Source organism: Babylonia areolata, chromosome 4, assembly GCF_041734735.1.
Source record: "Babylonia areolata isolate BAREFJ2019XMU chromosome 4, ASM4173473v1, whole genome shotgun sequence".
Taxonomy (NCBI): Eukaryota; Metazoa; Mollusca; class Gastropoda; order Neogastropoda; family Buccinidae; genus Babylonia; species Babylonia areolata.
Window position 1 is genome coordinate 55,565,856 of NC_134879.1, and position 27,067 is coordinate 55,592,922.

General features: G+C 39.2%; 2 protein-coding genes across 8 annotated transcripts in view; both read right to left on the reverse strand.

The window, feature by feature from the left end:
* LOC143281758 (uncharacterized) overlaps positions 1-1,085 on the reverse strand; it is a 54,463-nt gene extending 53,378 nt beyond the window's left edge. Inside the window, exon 1 of the mRNA XM_076587037.1 lies at positions 964-1,085. The gene's annotated coding sequence lies outside the window, so the exon portion shown is untranslated. The remainder of the gene's footprint in view (positions 1-963) is intronic.
* A 4,318-nt stretch (positions 1,086-5,403) lies between these two features.
* The window catches only part of LOC143281330 (uncharacterized), a 55,008-nt gene continuing 33,344 nt past the window's right edge, over positions 5,404-27,067 (reverse strand). For 6 of the 7 annotated variants that reach the window (XM_076586522.1, XM_076586526.1, XM_076586524.1 and 3 more), the window contains 7 exons: positions 24,701-24,925; positions 23,180-23,370; positions 21,738-21,784; positions 20,216-20,296; positions 15,932-17,521; positions 14,673-14,782; positions 5,404-9,859 (listed from right to left, as the gene is read on the reverse strand). In XM_076586522.1, the coding sequence (XP_076442637.1) occupies positions 9,851-9,859; positions 14,673-14,782; positions 15,932-17,521; positions 20,216-20,296; positions 21,738-21,784; positions 23,180-23,370; positions 24,701-24,925 (2,253 nt within the window). In that variant the 3' untranslated portion in view covers positions 5,404-9,850. The remainder of the gene's footprint in view (positions 9,860-14,672; positions 14,783-15,931; positions 17,522-20,215; positions 20,297-21,737; positions 21,785-23,179; positions 23,371-24,700; positions 24,926-27,067) is intronic. The other variant, XM_076586521.1, reaches the window with a different exon arrangement.

The window sequence follows — 27,067 nt, forward strand, 5'->3', positions numbered from 1 at the left end:
GAATCGGTCGAACCCAGAAAGGCGAGAGCGGGAATCGGTCGAACCCAGAAAGGCGGGAGCGGGAATCGGTCGAACCTAGAAAGGCGAGAGCGGGAATCGGTCGAACCCAGAAAGGCGAGAGCGGGAATCGGTCGAACCCAGAAAGGCGAGAGCGGGAATCGGTCGAACCCAGAAAGGCGAGAGCGGGAATCGGTCGAGCCCAGACCCTCACGCACAGTGCAGTGGCAGATGAGCACCTCGATCATTCTGCTGCGACCTTCTTCCTAACTGCAGGTACGAACGTTTGAGTCTGTGCATCCTGACTGCGTGAAGCGGTAGCCTGGTGGTAGTGGAATCAGCTGGGAAGCGAGTCACAGCGTCCACCGGTTCGAATCCCACAAACTGACCAGGATTTTTTTTTTGGTTTTTTTTTTGTACTCCACCTTCCATGTAACAGACCTTGAGTGGTAGTCTGGGTGCTAGTCCTTCGCAGGAGATGAACAATGGAGGTCTCGTGCGCAGCTTACATTTAGTGCACGTAAAAGAACCCACTGCGACAAAAGGGACTGGGGGAAAATGTAGAATATCCACTGTGATGGCAAAAGAAACAGGCTTCGCATTATAAACGTAACTGTCATGAATGCCAACGAATGAGAAAAGATGTTTAATGAACGACAGACAGAAAATGCACACAACATTCTGATTCTCCCTCAGGTCTTTGATAAACTATTTGAGAGCTACAGAGAGAGAGAGAGAGAGAGAGAGACAGACAGACAGACAGACAGACACACACACACACACACATACACACGCACACAGCCACACACAAACAGGGAGAGAGAGACACACACACACACACACACACACACACACACACACACACACACACACACAGAGGCGGGGTTGCCCCTCTCAAAGAAAAAGAGAAGACAGAACGAAGAAGAGCACCATTTCACAACACAACACGCACAGTACACAACTCACCTTTGCTGCCCGTTCTCTTCACTGCCCTATAGAAATGGCTGCACGTGCACGGGCCGGGCAGTTTCCTTGTAAGGCTGGACATCCTGATGAAGTTCATGTGAGGACCACCTGTATTGTACTTGTTACTCGGGCGACGCACGTAATAATCCACAGAGTAGAGCGTGCTTTGTCCACGTGAGAAAGAATTACCGGCACCAACCCGTCGAGCCAAGTCAAACCACAAAACGGAGTCACCGTGAGTTCGGTTTTTTGTTGTTGTTGTTGTTGTTGTTTCACACCACCTTCCAAGCAAGACTTTATTAGCGGCATTTTTCATTTTGCTCGAGGCTGTTCGTCGAGGGTGAAACAAAAATTTTAGACTGTGGACTGCCCCAGTGTCCCCTCACCTGGTAAATGTATATCGACTCTGACTCTCTCGTATCCTCCCTATCTTCCAAGTTGTCGTGGTAGTATGTATAGTGGTAGAAGAGTTGGAACAAAACAGGCTGCGAATTTTTTAAGTCCTTTCTTTGTTTCACACTACATACAGCTTGGCATAATTTTGTCAAAGGTTTCATGCCCAGTTTACCTTCTTCTTAAAAAAAAGAATTTTTTTCTTACTGGTCAAAACTTATAAAAATGGTTAAGAACTTTGAGGAATTTTCCAGTTGATTCTTGAATGTATTGATAGATGGTGGTTGTTTCAGCTGAAGTAATAGTTAATTTCGTGTGTAATTTACTGAAATAAAACTTTCCTGTGTTGGTATTTGAATGCTGAACTTTTTGTCTTCCTATTAGCATTTCTTATGGAACTGTACTGATGTGAAGGAAAGGAAGTGACCCCAAATACACATCAACATGACCACTAGAAGTCTTAATAAGATCACCGCGTACTCTTCAACCCTTAAGAGAAAACAATTTCAAGCATGTTAATCGCTCATTTTAAGCAATGTGACAAGGTTCTTGCACAAGCTTTTTATCTCTTGTTTGCATCTTCTCGATTACAATAGACTGGCGCTTGAAGTATGGGTACCACACAGTGGTGAGTATCTTGAGACTCGAGTTTGTTAAAAAAAACAAAAAAACCAACCACAATCCAGTGTCGAACACACACACACACACAAATGATGTGAATCCTTGCAAAGTGACGTAATGACACCAACCTTCCATTTTTATTCACCAGAAACACTCCTCAACTGAACTGAACTTTGTGTCAGCTAACACGATTACCGACCGGCATCAGACAAAGAGCTCTGCAACAGTCTTTGACATCGAAAACGTAAACACTTCAAAGCGATGAGAGGGGAATTTTCTGTTGCACGCGAAAAACGTTTCACCAAGCGAGGAGGAAATGTGTTTTCACTTTCGCGTGAAAAAAAAAAAAAACAACAACAAAAAACCCCGTGCCATTATCATGATGCTCCACGACAAGTGAGACTGTGTATGACGTCATGCCAAAAAAATCCATGAAGCTCGCTCCTAAACTTAACACCGAACTGCACAAAACAAAACAATTAATTTTATGCTCGTTGCCTGACAAACAGATTATATTTCTTTCTTCCCCTTCCCATGCAGAAACGGACACAGCAGGTTTTGGGTGTACCACTAAGCACGCAATTTCTTGTGCATTGAAACATGCACGCAAGTGTGAGTGTGTTTGTGTGTGTACGTGTGCGTGTGCGCGCACGTGCGTTTCTTCTCTCTGGAGGAGCGGGGAGGAAGAGGGGTGCATCGAGGGATCATCACAAGCGGATTTTTTTCCTTTCTCTCAAGGCCTGACAAAGCGCGTTGGGTCACGCTGCTGGTCAGGCATCTGCTTGGCAGGTGTGGTGTAGCGCATATGGATTTGCCCGAACGCAGTGACGCCTCCTTGAGCTACTGAAAACTGAAACTGGAATAAGGTCCTTGTTTGTTAATAACTTGTTCACTTCATTTGTGAACTCTCACATCGTCAGAAACACTCATCTTTACGGAATTCGACAAGTGACCCAAAAAGGATGCGGAGACAACTGATGTAAAAAGCAACACGCAACGCAACAGAACAGCGGGCGCTTGGTCGTTTTCTGTTTCATCTGTGGCGGAAGATGTAAGTCAGCTGCTGCGTTATCTGTCACTTTGCTGCTGTTTTATTTGTCTCAGGGTCGTTTGAATCGAACATTATTACACTTCGTGCCGTGACACACACCTACGGGTGGACACGACCATGCTGTGTGTGTGTGTGTGTGTGTGTGTGTGTGTGTGTGTGTGTGTGTGTGTGTGTGTACAAAGATGTTGGTATTGCATGCCAACACCACGCACTATGTCAATGTTAACGCGTGTGCAGTCGCATGTGTTTTCGTGATTGACCACTTTTGTTTGATTTGTTGGTTTTGCTTTGTACGAACGGTGATACTTAGCAGACAAAAATGGAAACTATTTGTGAACCTGTGTGCGTTTGTGTTTATATGGATATGTGCTCGAGTATCAATGCATATGCCTGTGAGTAATAATGTGTGCGTGCGTGTGTGCGCTCATGTGCGTTATGTGTGCATGCGAGCGCCCGTACGCGTTATGCATGTTTATGAGCGTGTATGTGCGCATGCGCAAGCATATGCATTGTCTATGTTATTGACTTTGCGCATGCATGTTCTATGGCATGTGTGTGTGTGTGTGTGTGTGTGTGGTGTACATTAATCTTCTTGTTTTCATTATTTAGGGTGAAATTTCAGTGTAATATGGCGCTGGAAATATGTTTTTGAGCTGATTTATTCATGCGACATATATCTATGTCTTTCCCAGTGGTACCGCAAAGGGTTTGACCAAATTCTTCTTGTCTTTTTTGTTTTGGGGAGGGAGATGGGGAAGCAAGCACAAAGCCAATAAATCATTTATTTCCCTCTTTCTCACCCCTCTGTTCCTTTATACCAGACTTAAACTGCAATCACCTTCTATTGTTTTAAAGTCATTTCTTTATTCTTTCACCTGATCTCCATCAGTCTGTTGAAATTCCATATAAATCGCACGAACAGCACTTGGCAGTCAACACTGCAATGGCTATGTGTATCAATCAATAATGGAACAAAGGTGTGCGACTGGTTCTATCATGGCTTCTAAAGCCTTTGGCATGGTAGATTACTGCTTGTGACCAACACCAAAACACCACTGCACACTACAGCAAGACAAAAAATGTGACCTTAAGAACAAAAGCTAATAAAAAAAATCATTCAGGAAATGAAGTTCCAATTACTAGACACTATCCCTTTTCTGTTGTTTTGAGTGTGTTCATTCTAATAACATATGTGAATCAGTCCACACACTGAAGACACCTCCTCAAAAATGAACTTTCAGTAAATGCAAAGGATGTGTAAGCAGCAGGAAGGGGAAAGACAATGTACCATCATGATGTCAGCAGATGGTGTCAGCTTTTGTACTGTGCTGCAGTGGAAAATTCCCCACTTACCCCCAGCTTTGTTCAAACGATATCTTCAAAAATGTTTGTGGGTTTATGATGAGTCTGCAGACCGAGTCTCTTAACAAACTGTTGCGTTCCTCAAATTGTAAGCACCTCCACATTTGTGCACTGTCACTTGACTGTAACCACTGTTTTCCCATGCAGATGATAAAATACACCCATTATACTGAAGCGGTGGCCTAGTCGTAATGTGCCTGACTAGGAAACAAGTGTCCACAGGTTCAATTCCCACATAGGACCATGATTTTTACTCCCTCTTCCCTCTCCTACCCCTCCACCACGTGAGTGGTGGTCTGGGTGCTAGTCATTTGGTTGAGACAATGAATCAAGGTCCCATGTGCAGCGTGTAATCAGAACCCACAGCAACAGAAGGGTTGTCGCTGGCAAAATTTTGTAAATAAAATCCAACACAACAAAGATCCTGTAATCTATGTCTGCCTTCAGTGGGTTGTTGAACTGAGACCACACCTTGCATGCACACCACAAAAACAGAGGGTGGGCTGCCTATGTGGCTGGGTAAAAACGGTCAAGCCTACTGATACATTTGAGAGAACATGGGAGCTGAAGCCCAGGAATGCAGAAGAAAGGACTCCTTTCCATGGGAAGGCTTTTATGTGCATGACCTTTCATAACTAATGACACAGTCAATGTTCAGGTGGTCAGAGCATGATTTTCAGGATGCCGGGTTTTGTTTTTCCTTAACTACTGCACCTGCTTGGATGACCTGTAAAAAAAAAAAAGTTTCTGCTTGTCTGTAAATAGAGAGGAGATCAACACCTTGAATGTTCAGATTGTGAAGTTTGTACTGCAGTTCGTCCCTGCAAACTTGAAGTACTCTATAGTTCTGAGAAAATATATCACGGAAGTTACAGGGGCAAGGTTTAGGTAATAATGAATGGTTGCATAAATATAATAAATGGTGCACTGTAATGTGAATAAACAGACAAAGATCCATCAACACTGCACTCAATATACACACCAACACCCAAAATCACAAATCAATTCTTCCGTATTGTATATATAAATTTTTTTTATTTTCCCAATTTTTTTTCTTTTGTGTTTTCTTTTTTTCAATATCTTTTTTGAGTACGCATCAGGAAAACCATTCCAGGCATGGTCATAAAGCCAGTTGGATACACAACCCAAGTTGCAGTACAACTAATATGTGTATGTCAGCATCACATGACAGTTACTGATGACAGTGAAACCTTTGTTACACCACACCGTGAAATGGTACATGTGGGAATGTTCCCAGTCACAAAAAAACCCACCTCTCTCACCACCACACTGTCATTTCTTTCTTTCTGCATGTCGGCTAAAAACACAAAAACAAAATGGGAACAGAGAGGGTGTTGAATGGAATGAGAAACTGCCGATAAGACGTGGGGAAATGGTTAAGAATAACTTAATTTTAAAATGCTTTCTTGAAATTTGTAACGGGGAAAAAAGCCTCCAATAAAGCCTGGAAAAGAAACAGGCACAAAAGCCTTTAAAACGACACATCTTTGTTTAGAAGGTGGGAAAACCTGATTTCACACTCTTGAAAAAAAAAAGTCACACCAAAACTGTTTCATCAACAATTAGTTTACATTCATGTCAAATGTACAACCCGTGGCTGAAACACATTATGCATGAACCACAACAGGACAACAACACAGCTAGACTGACACTTTGGCCATAGAACATGATGATGAAGAACCAGAAATATGGGTAAGTGAATGATGACTGTTGTGAACAATGGGCATGACTGTGCATGAATGTTCCCAAAGCACATGGACTTACACAAACACAGCAACTATGAAACATGTAATGAACTGAATTATTCCCTGATGCTGGTTCAGCATCCACTGTACACAGAAGCCATAAAGAATAGATGACTAGTGATGACCTATGAGCCCAAACTCTCTCCAAGGAGAACAAAATGCATAGAGATGTCCCTCCTCATCCCCATCCACTACGTGTTCTAAACTCTGTTGTTACCCAACATAATTTTAAACTTTGTATGATTCATGAAACTTAGCAAACTGCAGGGATTATGTTCTTCGCACTGTGCCAGTCCTGTTGGCATTGGTCTTGAAAGCTGTTATCATTCAAGGGAAAAAAGGTTTGGAACTATCATCTTGAATCAAGTTGCTTCAGTTCATGGAGGCAATTCAAAACATGGTTTGCAATGATTTCCACACTCAAGCCAGTCTGGGGCAGGGAAAACTAAGTTTAAAAGCAAAAAAATGTAACTCCACTTAACCACAGGCAGCATCTGAAATCGATCTGAACCACATTCTGAATCATTTTATCACCTCAATCAGAAAAAAACTGTTAACAGGACAGGATCATTTTGAATAATGTTCTATCATTCAATATAGGGCTGAATATTTTTCATCACATAAACATATGTGAACCTGTCAAAAGCTAGCCAAACAGAACATTCACTATATTGGACACTGTCTCAAAGATTTTTTTCTTTCTTCTGAAGGTCTCATGGAGTGTGAGGGGGGTGAGATGGGACATCTTCTGAGAACAGGTCTGCTCTTCACTTCTTTTGTTTGTGACAGTCACTTTTCAGTAAGTCTGATATACAGTTCCACAATTTGCACCATAACATACGCAAGGCAACATTCTTCTCCCTAACCAGACAACAATAACACCAACAAAAATGAAAAAAACCCAACAACAACAAACAGCAACAACAAACAGACAGCAGTGACTTAAAACAATATCTAACACCTACCTTCCTGGGTGAGAATCACCAGGACATTGTCACATATTTAAAGGTTAAGTTCTAAATCAGAACATCACAGTAAAAGAATATGTAGGCATCAGTGTGCCTGATATTCGAAAGTCTGTATGACTAAAAATTTTCATTTTTGTGTGGGTTTTTTCCCCTCTAAAAACAAAACAACACTTATTTCTCATCTTTTATTCCTTTTGACACTGATTGCTTGTGCAGACCCACAGATACGTTTGAACCAAGTCACATTCTCATAATCTGCATATCAAGATCTATTATTCAACAATATCAAAAGCTGAAAAATTCAAACTGATCAAAACAGCTTCTCAAAAATGTTTACCTCCAGCTCTGTGAGGGTGAAAAATGTGACTGTGCTTAAAACAAAAACAGGCTACTACAACTTCAAATAGCAAAAACCACTAACAAAGACCATATACTCTAACAACAAACCATCGACCAATCTGAAATAAAAACAAACTTGCTGTAAAAGATTCAGTTAGCGGACGTTTGTGTCGAAAGAAAAACCTTTCACAGTGATTGAACACAAATAAAAAATACTCATCAGCAAAACTAAAGCACACTTCTTTTTTCTTTTTGCCCTTGAACCAGTATTGCACATACATATATAAAACAGACAAGAAAAATGCGTAGCAATCATTGTACAGAATCAAAAAAAAAAAAAAAAAAAAAAAATTGCTGTAGTCATCTGCCATAAAAAATAGCATCAGCTAACAGTTGAAGAAAAAAGAGAATTATGAACCCTAAGCAAGCAGAGTTATACCGATCACATTCACCTGATTAAAGCACAAAAGTAAGACATTGAATCACAACGCTCTTTCCTGACCAAAGCACGAACTGAAACGACAGCCTTTACCAATCAGCTCACAATGGATTCTGACAAAATGAAGAGATTCACAGCGTAACTGATGATATGAGGGACAAACGACTGATGACAAAAAGGTGAATCGCTCCCTTCATTCAAAGAGAAAGACGAGAAAAAAAGGGTGGAGGGGGCATGGGGGGATGCAGGAGTGGTCACCGTAGCCATCTACATATGGCTAAGTCTTCCCTGTTAAACAATCATCCAAACGGCAAATCTTCAAAACCTGTGTGGAGAAAATATTTATCACACACCACACACTGTGGCAACATCTTCCGTTCCTTCTGAACACTGACAAAATATATACAACCAAAAAGACAAAACACAACAATCTTTTTTCAAACTAGTATAGAAATGAGCTATATTCAGTTAAAAAGAAATCAATCCAGCACAAAAAAGACATGTACACTGTTGCAAAACTCCAAATTCCAGTGTAAAAAGAGAAGAAGAAAAAAAAGAGAAAAAAATCAAACCAACCATAACTGTATTCAATTTGTCATCTGTGTTTCAAAGACAACTTACAGAACTTTGTGTGAACCATTCCCAAATGTGATTGGATACAGAAATTTATATTTTCAGCCTATTCACTCTATCTAGTTGTAGTTTGTTACAAGAGTTACATATACATATACTGCAAGTACAGATTATATCCCATATAGCCATATTTTACTAAAACTCCACACTTGTGTGTACAGACAGAATCTACAAACAACAAAAAGATCTTTACAAATAAATAGTGTTTATAACTAAAAAAAACCTGTACACTCATTCTTACAAAAGGAAGCAGAGAAAAAAAAGAAAAAAGAACAAAAACTTGAATTACTGTTGTTCTGAGTGATAAACAACCATGAAAGAAAAACCTAACCTCTTTCACCTGCAATACCAATTTTCTGCCCAACCTTCTGAATTCCCTGAAACTAAGATCACGTTTACCATAATACAGTAACTGTCAACAGGTGTCCTGAATGGTTTTTGATGCAGCACCAAATCCTAAATCCCTGGACAGAAACTACAGCTGAATGTCAAGGTGAAGATTAGGTTGGCTTCTTACAAAACCTGTGGTGACCTACAGCTAAGGTAAGTCTTCCTGCTCAACAATCATCTGAACTTGTTGCTTACCACCAAACTTAAGGAGCTGTCTCGCCTGACATTCATTTACTCACAGCTCCCACTGACCAATTTCTTTCAAACAATTCTGGAAGACCAATGATGCATCCTTAATTCATGGCTCAAGAAACAAAGCCACAATGTTTAGGCAAAACAAAACAAAAAATGTTAGGAAACTTACCACTGTAAAAACAAACAAACAAAAAACCCAAACAATAACAACAAAGAAACAGAACATCTTCCAAATAATCAAACTATCAAACTGACTTAAACGAAAAGGAAAAGATAGTCCGTCATGAGTCAATTTACTTTACCAGCCAGATCTTTTGTACACCAATGATGTTGCAAAACCAAAATCATTAATTTGCCACTATAAAGCTTCTTGAAAATCATTTTCTGCATCAACAATAAGGCACCAACATTAACTTTTGTAAGGGGAAAAAAAAAGTTGTGTAACTGCTAGAATAGCAACAATGATTTTTCTGTGATGGATCTGGAAGCCACATTTAGTTTCTTACTCAAAAAACACACACACAAAATAAAAAGAGAGAGCAACAGATGGTCAGAATTCTACCACTGACCACACTGTAGGGTTTCTGTGCTTGTGTGTTGCAGTGGCACACACTTTCCATGGGAGATGACTGGCGTGTGCCAGGCAGACAGCAAGATCCTGCAGTCATGCGCTGCAGTGCAGTCATAGGATAAAGCGAAATAGGGAGTCCACACCTCTGCCTTCCACTCATCATGCAGACTGCACACATCACAGAAACAAAGCCATGTTTTATCACAACCTTCTTGCTTCTGTACAAAGGTATAAGTGGTGATGAATATTTCAAAAACATTAAAAAAAAGAGACTGGAATAGAGATGTGTCATTCCACAAACATCACATGATATGAATGACAATATACAATCACACAAACACCACATAAAGACAGACAATGCATAATCAAACAAACATAAATATATACCATAATTTTCAGCCTACAAGGTACTACTTAAATTTTTTTTTTTTTTTTTTTTTTAACTCAGATCTGACCCTTGCACACATAGTTCCATGTATTATCAAGATGAAGGGCTACTGAAAGTCAAACAGAGAGTTTTAGTTTCAAAGATGTGTCAGTGTGTGGACACCACATCTGCTATATATAAAAAAGTATTTTAAAAAGAAGAAAAAAAAAAATCATAGTACAGATGATGAACTGAAATCTTTGGAAACCTGGAAGACAAGAAAGGCAAAGCATTTAAGACTTGCACATGATACCAACTTACTTATCACAGGAATGATACAGTTTTGTGTTCTTTTTCTATTCTTCCTATTTTCATATATATATATACTTTTTTTTGGGGGGGGGGGGGGTGATGCTGTTATTGTGTAAAGCATAGCATCTTGCAACATAACATTTTTCATTGAACAGTATTGTGACCATGACCTCTGAACTCTAACCTTACCCACTTTTCAGTGCATTTGTATTTTGGCCATGTAACCAGTCACTGTAAAAAAAACAACGATAAATATGCTTGCAAGACCTTGTTTGTATTTACAATATTATCCTATTCATGTTGTTACTATGGTTACTCATTAACCAAGGTCTATGAAAATTGGATGTATGGCATGAATTCAATCCAACTTTTTCTTAAGATGTTACAACATTCCCCCCCCAACCCCACCAAACACCCCTACCCCTGAAAAAAAGAAAAGACAAGAGAGGCAAGGCCTTCAAGACTCACTTGTGATACACTTGAAAAAAAAAAAAATCGTTAAAATGTGTTCTGTATTTGTTAGTATAAAGCTTTGGGTTAATAAAAAAAAAAAAGAAAGAAAAAAGAATGAAAGAAAAAAAGTCCTGACGGCAGATTCAAACACCGCGTGCACGGGTGAAAAGAAACTGTCTTACCCAATACACTATCGTGGCTCCTTAACTGACGTTCAAAAATTTAACACGTAAACATGTTTTTTTAAAGGGCGATAAATCAACTGTGGTATCTGCAGTGAGAACACGATTTAAATCGTATTATTCAGGTGTATCTTGGGCATTCAAAAAATCTTTAAGGGAAATTAAAAATTCTTTTTAAGTCCGCGGGAAAGGAGATGTGGCTATCGCTGCAATCACACTGCAACATTTAGTGGTTTTCTCTGGATCTAGATAGATGTACAAGTTTAGTTACACCCACCAGGAATGTACGACACGGTCGATTCAATTTCTCTTTTATGTTCATTCTAGTTTTATAGTTTTAAAGTCGATATGAAAATTGAGTATTTTGTTTAATAACATGTAGAGCCAAGTACAAGTACTTCTAAACATTGTATGAAGTGAAAAGGATTTCATTGTGAGAAAAGTCCAGACTGGAAATTTTTACGTTTCATCAAGGGTATTAACTCTCATGGTTTATTATTTTAAACTTAGAATTCCGACTGATTTTGTTGATATTTTTATGGCAGTTTGGGGCATAATAAATACTGAACGATCTCCTTCTCCAACTTTCCATCACATGTTATCATGTATTGTCGATTGAATATAGGATTGAACGGGCAGGTCAACAACTTGAAACAAAATGGTGACCTTCACGTTTGCAAGGAATATGAGCACACGCTTTGAATACGTGTAAGTATGTGTACGCAATTGATTTTTGTCCATGACCTTCAGGGCTCAGCTAACAGATCTATAAAGTCCACTTGTAGCACTGATTTTAGTATTTTCCGAAAAAGACTACTTGGGCAAATGAACATAGTGAAAGCCTGTACACTGAGAGTAAAACACACAAGCTTTTTATGTACTGATTATAATTTCAGAAAGTAATGTTTAAGATGAGAAAGATCAGTTTTAAGTACATTAACCCCACTAGCATTAATTACAGATTAATTTCCCTTTTTTGACTCACTTATGTAAACAAAGTGAGTCTATGTTTTAACCCAGTGTTCGGTTGTCTGTGTGTGTGTGTGTGTCCCCGTGTGTCTGTGTCTGTGTGTCCGTGGTAAACTTTAACATTGACATTTTCTCTGCAAATACTTTGTCAGTTGACACCAAATTTGGCATAAAAATAGGAAAAATTCAGTTCTTTCCAGTCATCTTGTTTAAAACAATATTGCACCTCTGGGATGGGCACAAAAAAAATAAATAAATAAAAAAAGAAGCCTGATTATATGCTAACTGCATTTACTGTTATATTTATATTTTTTGTATTCTCTAAACTTGGCACTTTGACCTCTTGTTCTGACACAGCAACAAGAGGAGTCATTATTATCATTTTTTGTTCAAACAGGAACTTCTTTTGCTAAGCATGGAATTTTTTATTTATTTTGCAAACGTTTTGGTGCAGATGGGAAAAGAATGGAAATTACTCTGTAATTAATGATAGGGGACTTAATTTATCACAAGTGAGTCTTGAAGGCCTTGCCTCTCTTGTTACTATCTGCAGCAAAGACATGCACCAGAAATATAACTTCCATGCTTAGCAAAAGAAGTTCCTGTTTGAACAAAAAAATGATAAAAATGACTGTTCTTGTTGTGTCAGAATATCAGATTTCAGTCTAATATCATCATCTTAGATGAACAGACTATAAATAAATAAACAAACAAGAATATCAGATCAAAGTGCCAAGTTTAGAGAATTAAAAAAAAAACAAAAAAACAAAAAACAAAAAAACCCCAGTAAATTCTGTTTGCATATAATTTGGCTTCTTTTTTTTTAAAGTTTGTTTGTGCCCATCCCAGAGGTGCAATATTGTTTTAAACAAGATGACTGGAAAGAACTGAATTTTTCCTATTTTTATGCCAAATTTGGTGTCAACTGACAAAGTGCAGAGAAAAGGGCAATGTTAAAGTTTACCACGGACACACAAGACACACACACACACACAGACAACTGAACACCGGGTTAAAACACAGACTCACTTTGTTTACACAAGTGAGTCAAAAAAAGAAAAAGGAAGCTTGAAATTTTCTCTCTATTCTTTAGTATGTGATGTTACCACACTATTTCTGGTAAAATGACGCTGTAACAACACACAGTGAAAACAACAGAACTGAAAAAAAAAAAACCATAAAAAAACCCATAAAAAAACAGGGTATCTTTAAATGGTGAAAGGGGTAGAGAGAGACTGAAAAGTGACAGATTATATTCCCTGATCTGTAGGTCTCCATAGTTCCCCTGAACTCAAGTTGTCTCTCTCTGTAAACAGAATGTTCAAGGCAGTTGCCATCTGCAACGAAGTCTGCGTATTCAATTTCACATTTTCCCTAACTAAACAATGATACACAAATTTTGTTCGACTATTTAATATAATAAAAAAATCTTTCAACTGACTCAGTACCATTTCTGATTCAGTTTATTTTAGAGTGAAGAAAAAAAAGCATAATACATCAATAACAAATTAAATGACAGACAGAGGGAACAACAGGTTAAGGAAAAACAAAAGGGGCAAGGCAAGGAGTTTATTTCGTGTGCTCCCTGGGGGCATTGAAACATTACATACGTTCATCCTTTACACATATCCAGTAAATACAAAGAGAGTGCTAAGTAGGCTCATTCGTTCAATCACTTAATATACACACTGACAAGTGGAAGAAGGTCACAAAACAAAAAGAAGAAAAAATGAGACCATACACCTAAACACATCCTATACGAAAAGCAAACCAACATTCATGCCAGAAAAAGGAAATACTGCTTTAAAAAACATCATAACCTTTACAACAAAGTTTCTGGGAGAAAACAATTATTCAAAGAATAAAGTTGTAGGCTGTTTCCCTTACCAAACACATGATCAATTATTACAAATACACATAAAATGAGGATCATGAAAATGCACAGAAAAGGTCCGATATCTGGTTCATCCTGCTGACAAGAAGGAAATACTGATGAACACTCAGCAGAGTGGATTACACCGACTATGAACAAAGACACCTGACTGCAATCAAAACCAATCTTTTTTTTTTATTATTTGTTATTAGCTGCCAAGCACTGGCTGGTACCAGTCACCATCGTGTGTTTAAAAATATCCACTGAGAGGAATGGTATGATAATCTCTCTGATGTGAACCTAAAGTTAACATTGCTGGAACACCACAATGCAGACAGAAAAAAGAAAAGAAAAGAAAAGAAAAAGAAAGGACGCTGTACTGTGGCAACATTCTCCCTCTGGGGAAAGCAGCCCAAATTTTGCATGAAGAAAATTAATCTTTTGTGACAAAAAGCAATAAAATACAGTACATAATGAACATTACAACTGAATTATCAAACGTTCTGTGGACGACACAAATACGCCTCTGCCATAATTTTACCAATCATTTAAAAAACAAAACAAACATTGAACAAACAAAAAAAAAACCCCACTTCTGTAACTATAGCTATGATAAATCAAAACAGAAAAGAAACAAAAGAACCAAACAGACCTGCATGAAAACAGAACCCCCTTTTCCAAGCCACGATCTGTCTATAATGTCGCAGAAACATTCGTTACACTCACCTTTGGCAGCACCAGGTTTTTGTCTTTGACTAATCAGTTTTCTGCTTCAGGCAACACACGGCACACACGAGACAAGGCATGCATATTAATGATGCTTACAAGAGAAGTTGAGGACGGAGTTCCCAAATCAACACCGTCATCTGGCTCGGCATCTGCTGCATGGCCGTTAACGGGTTGAGCTTCTGGCTGTTCCATCACACTGTTTTCTGCTTTGTAGAGGAAAATGAAGACATAAATTTACTACCATTATTACTACTAACGATAAATTAATAACAATGATGATAATAAAAATAATAATGATAATAATAATAATGTGCATTTACATAGCATTTAACTTGCAGTTGTTAGCACATTTTACAATACATGTTACATGAATAATACACAGGAATATAATGAAAAATGTTAATGTTGAAATAAAAAACAACAACAAAAAAACAATTATAAAAACAGCGTAAAATCACTCAAAACTGACACACCTTTCCCATCTCACCTCCATCCAACAACATTGATGCACACACACGAATGAACAAAGATGGTCAGGAGGTGGGGGGTTGTCGGGGGTGGGAAAGGAATCTGTAGTTAAAACACTGTCTGAAAAAATATGGTTTAAGATTACATTTAAAAGATTTAACAGCAGAACAGTCTGATATTCTATGGCAGAGTTTCCAAAACAAAGTTCCACAGAGTGCAAATTTCATCTGTTTTTCAACTGAAATTAAAATGGTGTGTCAGACAGAGCCATATATCTTTTGTATGTGATTAAGTCATAACACCTTTTTTGTGCATAGTGACCTAGCAAAAACTAACAGTTACTAATGTTCTGAAATGGAAATTGGAAGCTTTCAATTGTAGAAAATTCACTTTGTGCAATGCATAAACACACAACCAAAAACCAGCCTAAGTCCTGGTCAATTCAAACATTTGTCATCCATCACCATCTCCCAGTAAAGCCACATCCAAACTGCTCCTGTCACAGTACCAGTAATCACAGAAAGCTATTCCGGGCACCAAAAGGCAACCTTGAAAAGGACGCACTGTACTGATGCTTGGTCAGTTTAGTGAAGTTCAGTAATGCTTGTTCTGATTCAACATTTAGAGGAAACAACAACAACAACAACAACAACACACATACACACACACACAAGCACATATACATGTACTCAAGTACACACACACTAAACGAACTTAAGCATGCACATACACACACACATACACACACAAAAAGCACACACGCACACACACATACACACACACAAACACAGACGTAACTCAGTATCATCAGACTCAATAGCCTAATAAACAATGAACATGGACACATCCACAGCCAGATAAAAAACAAAAAACAAACAAACCAGTACCTGTTTCCTGTACCGCTTTGCTAGGTGAGGAAACTGGCAGTGAGGAAGATGAACCCTCAAGCTCTTCTTTACAGCCGTCACCATCTTCCTTAGTAGGGGCCATCTGCATGTCATTGTCTTTGGGGAAACCGTTAGTGCCATCATCAGGGGCAGCGTGACAACTGCTGTCAGCATCGACTGATGCTGCCTCCTTCTCCTCTTCCATCGTATCCTTTGAGGCAGTTGCTGTGCTGGGGAGAGCCTCCCCTTGGGGTACCGTGTCTTCCAAGACAGACGGTACTATGTCTTCTATATCATCTTCTTCAATCTCGTTGAGTTCCGGGGAAGAGAACTCCTCTTGCACAGAAGTGTGCGAGGCGAGAGAATTACTAGAGTGCTGTGGTTCACCAGCAGCGCAGAGTTCATCAGCAAGCGAGGAACCAGCATCCCGAGGGCTGCTCCCTCCTTCCTCCTGCCTGTCTGGAGACTGGAGTGCGGCAGATGACTCGTCACTGCAAGCACTGGACAGGTCTCTGGGACTTTGGGGGATAGTGCTGGAATAGGGGTCTCCTTCTTCATCCTTGTCAGGACTGAGGAACTCTTCCTCCTCCTCCTCCTCTTCATCCATGTAGTCCTGTTCTGCATCTTCATATGCAGGACCATCCAGAATTTCTCTCTCTTTCCTCAGATCCTCATCAAAGTCTTCCTCTTCCACTAGACCAAGTTCTTTTTCATCCTGGAGTTCCTCCCCAAGTTCTTCCTCTTCTACCTGATCAAGTTCTTTATCGCCACTGGTGATTGGGGTGTCCTCAGGAGCTGACTGCTGCTGGCTGGGGTTTTGGTCTGATAGTGATGCATGGTCGTCTTCACCACAATTTGAAGAATTTGGTGGGCATATGGACACTTTGGATGAGGTTAAAGATTGGCTTCTTCGCTGCTCCTTAGGAGCTAAGCCAAAACTGGGGTGGGCTGAAGGGGTCTGTAGGTCTGGGGAAGTTGGCAAGAAGACAGGAGCTTCGGGGTTCAGCCTGCCACTGCCCCGTCTGTACATCTCTCCTTCGTCCTCAGTGGTGTTGGCGTACATGTCGGAATCTGTGCCAGTGACATCCTCCCACTCGTCTGTGCTGCCAACAGAGATGGACTGTGACAGACTGGCTGGCCGGCCTTCGTAGATGCTGCTGTCCTGGCTGGACGTGGAGGCAGGGACTGGGACAGACGGGGCTCCTTTCCCGTGGGGTACGTCAGCGTCCTGGAACTGCGACTGCTGCTGTTGCTGCTTCTGCTTGGTTGGGCTGCGGCGACCAGGCTTTCTCTTTGGAGGGGAATTTTTCCTCTTTTCAACCTCCTCATCGTTGCCGTACTCTACCTCCACAGAATGGTCGTCACAACCACGGGATTTGTCTATCTTCACCACCAGCATGTTGTCATTGGAGCATTCCACTGTGCGGGCGTCGTCCCCACCGGACCATGTGCGGGGTCGTGGGGGTTTCTCTCCAGGTCCTCCTGGTTGTGGGGCTCTGCCCCTGCCCCTGCCTCTGCCACGCCCCCGGCCTGCCGGGGGTCTGCGGTCATTTTCTGGCACCACCTGGGCACTCTGCACCATCCCTGGGGCTGAAAGGCAAAAGACACAGTCTTTCTTCAGCTTCTAAAGTACTGGATGTTTCACTGGACCAGAGACTTAAATTTTATAGTTATTTAATTTGAAAACACAGTTTGGTGTCTTGAACTTTTAAAATAATGTACCTCTGGATGCTTTACTGCAGCTGAAACTAAGGCCTGTCAGACATTTTATTTAAAATTCTGTTCATGTTATTGACAACAAGAATTATATAACCAACTGAAAACAATCACACTTTGCTGAAACTGGACAATTCCAAAGCTTAAAGTTACATGGTTTCCTTCTCAAAAGTATTAATGCTGTATACATTGTACAAACTGAGTCAATATAATGATCAATACCCCAAAACATAAAGCCAAAACCAGCTTAATAAGTTTTCCTTCTCTGTTACTGAACATGGAATTATATGCACACAACTTCTGACTAGGTTAAGCTTACTTCGATCTAGTAATATTACAAAGACAAAATAAAATGCTGACATTTCTGTAGCAATGCACAAACCTAAAACTGGCTGTTTTTTTCAATAAAAATTACCATATTGTTAAGTTTTCCATCCATAATCATCAACAACTTTAGCAACCTACAAGAAACTGGGTGACAATACGCTAAATAGCAGCTGACAGATACACTAGCAGATAAAGCTTTTACGTTACAAACAAGAATGGAAATATAATGGGTAAATAAAAAGATCCCATGAATGTTTTTGATAACTGTTACATAATGCAGAGAGAATCAGCAACACCAATGCATTCGTTTCATGAGAGATAAATGATTTTACAACCAGAGTGAGTTATTGGAATGATGTAAATTACTGGAGCCAAACCACATTCAAGGGCAATGGTGATAGCCGACTTGCATATTTGCCTCCTTCAACCATTCATGTGGTCCCTTTTTAAAAAAATATTTTAAAATTCTCTTTGTTATCATTATTACACTCTTTTAATACTGAAGATAAATCAGTTCATGATACACTCAGATATAAACTTCTGTATTTTTTTTCAGTAAATAATACACTCAGATGTAAACTTTCAGTTATATGATCCAAATATACTTTTAGTCGAACTCTGATATATTAAAAAAAATCTGCTGTCCATAAGATTTATGAGGCAAAATACAATTATAAAATATAATTATGTTCAAAATTTTATCCATTATGTTTCTAATTCAGACAACAAATCCCAACAATTGTGCAGTTCAGTTAGTACTCTGAATGCTAGAATGTGGGAAAATGAAACTAAAGAGACAAAAAATAGTTGTTTTTTTTCATGAATAAAAACTAAGGAATGGACACCATCCTTTTCAAAATGCGATTTCTTCAGCATGCATTTCTAACGTCTGTGATGCAAAGTTTTTACAGAGGTGCTACACAGTACAAGGCAGAGGTGTCTTATAAAGTGAGTGCCCCTGCCACAACCATCCACATCAAAAAACAACCACCACAACAGAAAGGTCACTCCAGGCACCAGCAACAGGAAGACATACACACACATCACAACACCATGTCTCTATGCAAAAACACTGCAGGTATGACGAAACTAAACACAAAGACACCAAATAGATTATTTGCAACCTAAAGTAACCTATTTTTCGTTCATTCCTAAATACTTTTACTGTGAAAACGATCACTTTTCCTTTCAGCTGAATCATGCTGAGCTTGTATGGATCCACCCTTCTGTGCCCCTCCTCCTCCACAAAGTTAGACCTGTTTACTTGTTCCCGCTAAATTTCAATTTTCAAATAACACATACTAAAACTTTATATCTGCATGATTATATACATGTAACAAAGATAACTGTTTCAACATCTCTCAATCAAATCAATTTGAATGTCACCAGAACTCTTTGACAATCATAATGAATCAGATTCCACTGTTCTGATATTTTTTTTTTTTCCAAACAGCAGCATCACTTACCATTTGTTTTAATTCAACACACTATTAATTCTTTTGTTTTTCCAAACAAAAAACAACCTCGCATCCAATTTCCAAATGAAGTTTTAATCTTTTTAAAAATTTTAAAAAAATCCTTTTTAATTTTGAGAATGCAGTTTTGTTTTGATAACATGTATTCTTTTATCTTAAAGGAACAGCAGTCTTGTTGAACTCCTAAGTACATTTACCCATCACACAAAGCAGTAACACCCCCCCCTCACCCCCCAACCCCCCAACCAAAAAAAAAGCCGACCCCCCCCACCCCACCTCCCCCCCAATCACACAGAGTATGGAGAGAAACTTTTCAACCTAGCCTGAATCAAAAATGCTTGAAAACAAAACAAAACAAAACGCCATATAACATGCTCTGAACAGCACTAACAAGAAAAAAACAAACAAAAAAACAAAACAAAACAAAACAACCAATAATGCCAACCACACATGTCACACACATTCAAGAAGCAATTCAATTTTTGCACGTGAGGTTCCAAAAGGTTTAAACAAAACTTCATGAAAAAAAACAACCAATAAAAATAAAACCCCAAAACACTGATACTGGATATCTTGTGACTTTATAAATAACACACACAATGTTTCAAAGAAAACAAAGTGCATTAATAAAAGCATGCGTGGAAATCAAAATGAATAAACCAATGAAATATGTATATGTTTTCAAAATGACAGCATGAAGAAACATGCACAGTAAGCTGGAACGATGCAAGGCAAAGGATCAGAAGGCACAAAAGGCATCCGATACCTTTCGGACTCTGACTAGGACCTTCTGCCCGTCGATCATCCCGATCACCTCGGTCAAAACGCCCACTACCTATGCGACCCACTTGTCGTGGGAAATACAAACATCCATCCATGTATTATCTCAGTCACACAATTGAAAAAGGAAATGTGGAGGTAAGGAACAGTATGACTTGAACAAATGAAAATAGAAATCAAAACTAAAAAAAAAAAAAGAAAAGTAACAAAGAACAAAAGACAAAATTCAAGTCTCAAGTGTAATTTCTATCAGATCAACCACTAAAATTCTATACACAAAACAAAACAATGCAGTTTGATTGTTACTGAAGTGCAAGTGATATATGGAAAGCATTTGGTGCCTTTATGAATTAGATACAGTAATGGTATATTCATATCATGGATGGCCCCTCAGTGGAAAGTCAACTGAACAAAACATCAGTTACTGTGTGTGCGTAAAATGATAAATAATATTGTGTGTTGTCTTTTTTTCTAATCAGACTTTCTTCAGTGTTTGTTAAAAGCATGAAGAGGCTCACACTGATCATCATGGCAATAAAAACAACAACAAAAAAACACCCACACCAAAAAAACCTTTAAAATTAGTTTGGTGGTTATAGGAGTTTATAGGAGTTTTGCCTGGTTTGGCTGCTTTCCCATTTGTAATTTGCTCAGATAACACTAATGTTCAATAAAGTTTAACATAAACACACGCACTAACACACACACACACCCGCACACACACCTGCATAATAATATGCACAAAAGCATGTATGTGCGCACGTCCACACACATCCATGCACATCAACAAGCAAATCAGGGTGATAACATAGACTCACTTTGTTTGCACACATCAAAAGTCAAAACTATGCTTTCACTTTCCCACATATCAATTTCCAACACAGTGAAGGAAAAATGGAGACAGGGTATGGAGAGAGGTGGGAGGGAGGCAGAACGGGAGACGCAAACAGAAAGAGAGAGGGGGAAATTTTCGCCTAAACACTGTCCGTCTGATGTAGAGGGTGGGGGGTTGGGGGCAGGGGAGGGGGTGCAGAACAAGAGAGACCGACAGACAGAAAGAGAGAGAGAGTGGGAGAGTTCCACCTAAACACTGTCACACGTTTGACATTTTAAGTTAATGACAGTACTGCCATTTTGCAGTGAGTTTTCCTGACTGTAAATCATGTCACCTTTTGATAACACCATAATAGGGTCTAGATGACCATATTCCCCATGACATTTCCGGTATCACTAACTACACTCACTCACACTCACACATAAAATGTTTGTAAAAGAATAATTTGGGATGGTTAAGTATAACAGCAACATCAACAACAAAGTGGCAAAATCAACTTATAAAGCTTAAAAAAAAAAAAAAAAGGGAGAGAGAGAGAGAGAGAAAACAAGATTAAACTTTTAAATGAAGAGAGAGATGTACAGGCAGGCAGAATGAGACAAAACACAGACAGAATAAAGAGTGAAAGAGAGAGTAACAGACAGACAGACTGAAAGGGAATCTCAGTAGATACCTGGTCTTTTCACAGGTTCAGTTCTACCAGATGAAGATTCCTCATAACTGAAAAAAAATAAAAAACAAAAAACCAAACATTTTTCAACTACAAGATGTCAATAAACAAACATCCCTTTTCAGCATTAAAGAAAAAGACACTGAAAACGAATAAACAAGGAAACAAGTCTTCATAAACTCAAAGAAAACAATTTTTCCACATTAAAAGATGACAACAGAAATAAAGGGAGATATCAAGCTATCACTCCAAGGGAGGAAGGGGGAAGGGGAAGAGGAGCAATGGGAGAAGGGGGGGGGGGGGGGGAGTTCGAGAGAAACATATGTATGTGTATGTTCCTTCCAATATGATCCACTGTTAATGTGAAGTGGCACAATACTCAGTGAAGTGCCTTTGCTCAGTTGCACAACAAGGTTATTAATGTGTAGTGCCTTTACTCAGTGGCATTAATGTGTAAGGAGAAAGAGAGAGGTTTACAATATTATATGGCCATGATCTACACTGCTCAAATGTGTAACATGATGACAATTATAATTATACACAGGATCTCCAGTTATTACATAACAGGGTTAGTTTATCAGGGCCCATATCGAATTGCTCACTCACTCACAAGAGAGGGAGAGAGAAAGTGAAAGAGAGAGAGACAGAGAGTGAGACAGAAACTGTGAGGAGAGAGACAGACAAAGAGAGAGAGAGACAGAGACAATAAGAGAGATCAGAAAGACAAAAGGAAAAACACAAGAGGGTGACAGAAGTACAACACATTTCGCCTCTGCCCTTTCAAGAAAAGATTTTACTCAAACATAATGACCACTTTTTGTCCACGCTTTCTCACGCAATGCCCTGCTTTCTCACAATAATGAGAGAGTGCGGCAGGAGAACAACCACGCTTTATCACAATCCCCGCTTTCTCACAATTACCAGAAAGTGTGGCAGTGGAACGACCATGCTTTATCACAATCCCACAAATCATCACAACTACCAGAAAGTGTGGCAGGGGAACCACCACACTTCATAACAATCCCCCGCTTTCTCACAATTATAAGAGTGGCAGGGGAACCACCACACTTTATAACAATCCCCCGCTTTCTCACAATTATAAGAAAGAGTGGCAGGGGAACGACACGCTTTATCACAATCCCACAATTGATTACAATTATGAGAAAGGGTGGCAGGAGAACGACAATGCTTTATCACAATCCCACAATTACCAGAAAGTCTTGCAAGCCCACACCTTCCCGTACAGTGAGAGAAACCAAACACAATGACTATTGTTAGCCGACACTTTTTCACAATCCAACGCTTGTGGGGTGCCCCCATGCTTTCTCTCATAAAAAAAAAAAAAAAAAGAAGAAGAAAAAAAAGCATGGTGGGCACCTTACAAGCCTGGGATTAGATAAGGCACAGGCTAACAACCACCATACTCCAGCAGCAGCCTTACTTACTCTCTGTACTGTTTGTCATGATCCCAGGCTCGGCGCCACTCCCCGGACGAGGTCTTCTGCCTGTCCAGCCTCTCCTGGTCCACCTTCTGGCGCTCAGCCTTCCAGTCTTCATACTGGATCCTCTCCGTGCCCGTCATGTTGACGGACATCTCCAGGCGGTTCCTGGGCGGGTAGCTGCGACGGTCCCTCTCCTGAACAGACATGTTGTTTGAGTCATGACAAGTGTGTCATGTAATGATAATTAACATTGCATACAGAACATTGACAGTCATCTTCAGACAGTTCCTGGAGTAACTGCGACAGTCCCTCTCCTAACATACACACTCTTGCGTGACAATGTTATGCACAGAACTTCAAATAAGTACAACATGGTACAGAGCAAGTTAATCAGTTGCCATACAATTTCAAGTTTAAAATATAGCTTCTTCTTATTCTTATTCTTGTTGCTTACAGTTCAGCCGACCGCACACAGCAATATCAGGACTGTCAAACCTTACAAATGCTCAACCGCGTCAACACAAAACTGTCACATCTACAAAAAAACACTAAGACAAACCCACAAAACACAGTTCATGACAAAGTATCCCAACCATTTCACTCCTTATGGCAAATAAGACAAGGCCATGCCGAGGATGCCAGCCCTTCCGCTTAATTTATCATCCCCAGATTACAAAAAAATTGTAAAAAAGGAAAAAAAACAATAATTCAAAGCCAAACAAAAAATACAAAAAAGGCCATAAAGGCAAATAACACAGCAGAATGGGCAGCTAGTGCCCATCCTCGCTACCAAATCGGCTGAGCAAACAGTACAAACAGTACATCATAGACTGCGGAAAAGAGAAAAAAGTGTTAAGGCTTACTTGAAAAAAGAAAGGGGAATGGACTGGAAAGGCAGAAAAAGGAGACAACAGTGAAGAAAGAAAAAAGGCATACACAAAGAGAGTGACAGAAAAGAGGAAATTTCTAGCACAGAATTTCCGGAAGGTGGGGATGCTGTTTATACTGAAAGACCCCCGGCATCCCCACGGGGGTAAAATATAGCTGTTGTTGAGTTGTTAGACAAATCAATGAAATAAGATGGGGCATAAGTCAGAAGAATGTAAATACAGATTGTCAGCAATATTAAGCTCCCACGAATTCCCATGAATCTTCGATCATTTTACATTTTATTCGAAAACATGCCAGTAATTACACTATTATGTTAGTTTAGGAATGCATAGCTCTCTGTGAAATAAGTATCATGGGTCACATCTGTAATGCTCTGATTTTTGTCTTGGGCAATAAAACAAAACAAAAACAAAAAAGCACATTGACAGAAAAGAGAGAGAAAACTGTCACTGCAATGATTTTATGACATCATTCTTAACCCCTTGACACTGCTGACATCTTGGAAAAGTATACAAAATGTAGCGGCTGCATTTCAAACTAAAAAAACATACTGATCTCACTTCACCAAAGTCCAGCAGTCAAGGGGTTGATTATTCTCTCAACAGTACATTCCCTACAACTAAGCAACCTCACCTTTTCTTTCACAGCTTTCATCTGCGTCTTCACGTTGCCAAAGTCAGGTCCACCAAAGTTCCTGGGGTGCCGGCGAAGCTCCTTGCCCCCACGACCACCACCGATTCCTCCCCCTCCCCCCATGCCCTCCTGACTGGTGGGCTTGTCGGCCTGTCTGCTGTTGGCATTCTGGGTGTCGCGTGTGCGATCAGCCAGGTAGTTATAGGAGGGGTCAGGAGGTGGGCCCTGCAGGAGACAAGGTGTTCATTAAGTGAGCGTTCTGATAGACATTTTCACCCCCTTAGCTGTATGCATATGAAGAAACAACAAAGGTGTTTGGTTTTTCCCCTCTCACCATGCATGTGACAGAAAAAACGAGAGGAGATGGAGAAGAAGAAGAAGAGTGTTGTTTTCCCCCTTGGATATAATTCATATGAAGAAAGACATAAAGGTGTTTTTTTGTGTGTGTTTTTTCTTACATAAAATGACAGAAGATGAGAAAGACAACAGAGAAAGTGTGTGTGTGTCTGTGTGTGTGTGCAAAAGATACTGGACACGATTTATTAACATATACACATACATAATGATCAGACACAAACCTGACTGGATTTGAGACAGAACAAGATCACCTGTACATAGAAGTAATGAATCCTGAATGAAATCTCAAATAAGACAGACATTCTTTTCCATTAAATCCAAAATTCCAACAGAACTTCAATAACGGACTGGACTTCTATTACTTTTCTTTTTCTTTCTTTCTGTTTTTTTTTTTTTTTTTTTTTTTTTTTTTAAGGAGTGGAGCGGGGGATGGGGGTGGAGGGGATTTTAATGTTTATCATTTGTTTATTTATCACTGCAAATAGTGCTCAGTGGTATCTGTGCATTCTGTAAATTTATCAAAATGTGTACATCATATGTCTTCTAAAAAACAGTTCAAATTAAGAAAAGAACCAGAACCTCTCTGCATGATGTAGGGATGGGTTTAAGGGGCACAGGATGGGGAAGAGGTGGGAAGGAAGAAGTGAAGGGGATAAAGGTGACAAAATGCACTAAAAAAAAAACCCCAAATCTGATCTGTATCATTCCAACAGGCTGTGCCCAATTAAGACTTGGATTCTGTATAATTGTAATAAAAGAGAAGATACCATTGTTCATCATTAACAAATACATTTATACAAAATACTGTAACAATATAAAGCATCGCACATTTGGTGCTTTGCTCTGAGATCATCTAAATATGTCGCCAGCCTCGGCCATATCAAAAAGCATGAACCTCTAGGTGAGCCCCAGATGTATCAAGAGGCAATGACATTTCTACACTCACCAACCTGTCTATACATTCTGACAGTTGTGAACTTCAATTTCATACACAGACACACACACACACACATACACATGCCATACACACAAACACATATACACACAAATACATATATATATACCATCCAAAAGTATAAAACATAAAAAATATAACTGAGTGGTTTCTGCATTTTTCAGTGTCAGGAGGTTACATGTTTACCAATTAATGAACACTGGCCCCCATACACAGAGTTAAATTATTATCATCAATACACAGAAAAATAAGACTGTGGTGTCACCCACTGCATGGATACACTGTATAAAATCATAATGTGTATCATACATGTTTTCGTCTCAATACACTTTTGTTCAAAAAATAACATGAATACTGAGATAATCAAGAAATACAAGCAATATACACACTTACAAGAAAAAAAGGGTGAAAATTATGGTTTTCTTAACACAATTCAATAGCCAAATTCTTCTTAATGACTGAACTGCCAATACTTCTGTAAATGATACAGAAAAATAATAATGTAAGAGTTCTAAAGCAGATACTTTCAATCTATACTGAAGAAGAAGTTATTGGATATCAAGCACATGAACAACATTATAAAGACATAAATCTCTTTAATGTCTTATTTTATCCAAATAAGATTCCTTTTCATGTTTTAAGTTCTTTAAATTTACTGTAATTTTTAGTGGCATCACTATTTCTTGATGCTGAAAAAACAAAAAATGTTTTGTTTTTATAAACATCAAATTCTTAACAGCCCCGACTGAACAGCCAATACTGATCTGTAAATGATGTGTGAGTGAGTGAATGTGTGTTCACGCGCACATATATATGCGCACACATGTACATCTGTATAAGAGCGCGTGTGTGCATGTATGTGTGTACAAGATCCTGTATATGTTCTTCTGCATGGACAGCACAGAATAGCAAGAGACAAGGGGTAGGTAAGGGAGAGCAGAGCTGAATTCACAGCCAAATATGGTCTATACTCTATAAATCCTTGTCATGCATTCCTGAAATCGGCCTCGCATGCTCTGACAAGCTAAGGTGAGAAGCAGCCAAGTTTTTATCAA